At 52.3% G+C, this 2,500-nt stretch overlaps 1 protein-coding gene across 2 annotated transcripts in view; it reads left to right on the top strand.

Annotated features, from left to right (window-relative positions):
• The window catches only part of mcm7 (minichromosome maintenance complex component 7), a 21,996-nt gene that overhangs the window by 19,079 nt on the left and 417 nt on the right, over positions 1–2,500 (top strand). For both annotated transcript variants that reach the window (XM_079839025.1, XM_079839026.1), the window contains exons 14-15: positions 318–427; positions 1,460–2,500. The exon at positions 1,460–2,500 is cut by the window's right edge and continues 417 nt beyond it. In XM_079839025.1, the coding sequence (XP_079695151.1) occupies positions 318–427; positions 1,460–1,667 (318 nt within the window). In that variant the 3' untranslated portion in view covers positions 1,668–2,500. The remainder of the gene's footprint in view (positions 1–317; positions 428–1,459) is intronic.

Genomic DNA, 2,500 nt, shown 5'->3' with positions numbered 1-2,500 from the left:
GATAATGGAAGCCATCAGAATACGGGTGTTTAAACCAGTAAAATCTAAGCTCAATCACTGGAGAGAACATTTTCTCCCTCCTCTATTGTAGCCTATAGTATGAACAACACAATATTAGATCAGACAGTTCTGTTCCTTTAGGCATATGATGTGTGTAACTTCTGCAGACTTTACTCTCGTGTCACATGACCAGACTGTAATCGCAGCCGTTACGGTTAGGAAATCGTGTTTTATATCGCGATATCGCAAATGCAATTAATCGTTCAGCCCTAGGATGAACATGTGACCTCACACGCGTGACCTGTGTGTGTGTGCAGGCGCGTCTGCGGATGGTGGATGTGGTGGAGAAGGAGGACGTGAATGAGGCGATGAGGCTGATGGAGATGAGCAAAGACTCTCTACAGGCCGACAAGACCAGCAGCAGCAGGTACACTGACCTCTGACCCCTCTCTAACGTATGTGTGTGTGTGTGTGCGCGCTCTGACCTCGGAGCGTGTGTGTGCGCTCTGACCTTTGAGCGTGTGTGCGCGATCTGACCTCTGAGCGTGTGTGTGTGCGCGCTCTGAGCGTGTGTGTGTGCGCGCTCTGACCTCTGAGCGTGTGTGCGTGCGCGCTCTGACCTCTGAGCGTGTGTGTGTGCGCGCTCTGACCTCTGAGCGTGTGTGCGCGATCTGACCTCTGAGCGTGTGTGTGTGCGCGCTCTGAGCGTGTGTGTGTGCGCGCTCTGAGCGTGTGTGTGTGCGCGCTCTGACCTCTGAGCGTGTGTGTGTGCGCGCTCTGACCTTTGAGCGTGTGTGTGTGCGCGCTCTGAGCGTGTGTGTGTGCGCGCTCTGACCTCTGAGCGTGTGTGTGTGCGCGCTCTGACCTCTGAGCGTGTGTGCGTGCGCGCTCTGACCTCTGAGCGTGTGTGTGTGCGCGCTCTGACCTCTGAGCGTGTGTGTGTGCGCGCTCTGACCTCTGAGCGTGTGTGTGTGCGCGCTCTGACCTCTGAGCGTGTGTGCGCGCTCTATCCTCTGAGCGTGTGTGCGCGCTCTGACCTCTGAGCGTGTGTGCGCGCTCTGACCTCTGAGCGTGTGTGCGCGCTCTGACCTCTGAGCGTGTGTGCGCGCTCTGACCTCTGAGCGTGTGTGTGCGCGCTCTGACCTCTGAGCGTGTGTGTGTGTGCGCGCTCTGACCTCTGAGCGTGTGTGTGTGCGCGCTCTGACCTCTGAGCGTGTGTGTGTGTGCGCGCTCTGACCTCTGAGCGCGTGTGTGTGTAGGGCTCAGCGTCCGGCTGACGTGATCTTCTCTCTGCTGCGTGAGCTGGTGTGTGTGTGTGTGTGTGTGTGTGTGCTGTCTGACCTCTGACCTCTGTGTGTGTGTGTAGGGCTCAGCGTCCGGCTGACGTGATCTTCTCTCTGCTGCGTGAGCTGGTGTGTGTGTGTGTGCTGTCTGACCTCTGACCTCTGTGTGTGTGTAGGGCTCAGCGTCCGGCTGACGTGATCTTCTCTCTGCTGCGTGAGCTGGCGGGTGAGGGCGGAGCGAGGGCGGTGCGGGTGGTGGAGGCGGAGCAGCGCTGTGTGTCCCGCGGCTTCACTCCGGCTCAGGTCCAGGCCGCCCTCGAGGAGTATGAGGAGCTCAACGTGTGGCAGATCAACCAGGCACGCACACGCATCACCTTCGTCTGAACACACACACACACACTCACACACACACACTCACACACACACACTCACACACACTCACACACACACACACTCACACATACACACACACTCACACACATACACACACTCACACACACACACACTCACACATACACACACACTCACACACACATACACTCACACATACACACACACTCACACACACTCACACACACTCAATGATCACCCGTCTGATGTTGCTTTGCTTTTAATCTGTGAATTTTCTGAAATAAACGCTGTAAATAGATGAAGTGTGTGTGTGATCAGTGACATCACACCCCCCCCCCCTCCGGTGTATTTAGGCCACGCCCACCGGGGGGGAAACAATCCAACGCTCTCCATTGACTCTGCAGTGTGTGAAGCGCCTCATTGTCATTTTGGACTTATAACAAAAAACAGAACAATGTCTAAAAGCTGATGTGACAAAGTGTAGAGCAAACAAACTAAACAACACAGAAATCAGTTTTTATAAGCTGTAGACCCAAACAAACGAGAGTTTAAGGAGACAAAAGTGGATAAAGGCAGTAAAACACGACGCTTCAGCTGAAGAATGGGTTAATTTGGGATCCTGACACTCAGTGTGTGTGTGTGTCTTAGTGTGTGTGTGTGTGTGCAGTAAACATGTTGTCACTGTTGAGTCAAATCTCCAAATGTCAGGTTTGTGATCTTTTCTGAAAAATGACTGAAAGTCAATGTTCAGAAATTATTAATTTTTAACTATGCTGTATTTAGCAATGTGTTTGGTCAAACTCAAATTTTGTTTATTTTTAATGATCAAAAAGTCATTATTTTATTTTAAAAAGGTAATAATTGTA

Source organism: Gobio gobio, assembly GCF_949357685.1.
Source record: "Gobio gobio genome assembly, chromosome: 16".
Lineage (NCBI taxonomy): Eukaryota > Metazoa > Chordata > Actinopteri > Cypriniformes > Gobionidae > Gobio > Gobio gobio.
The sequence above is the reverse complement of the archived record's forward strand: the minus strand, read 5'-3'. Positions and strand labels throughout refer to the sequence as shown.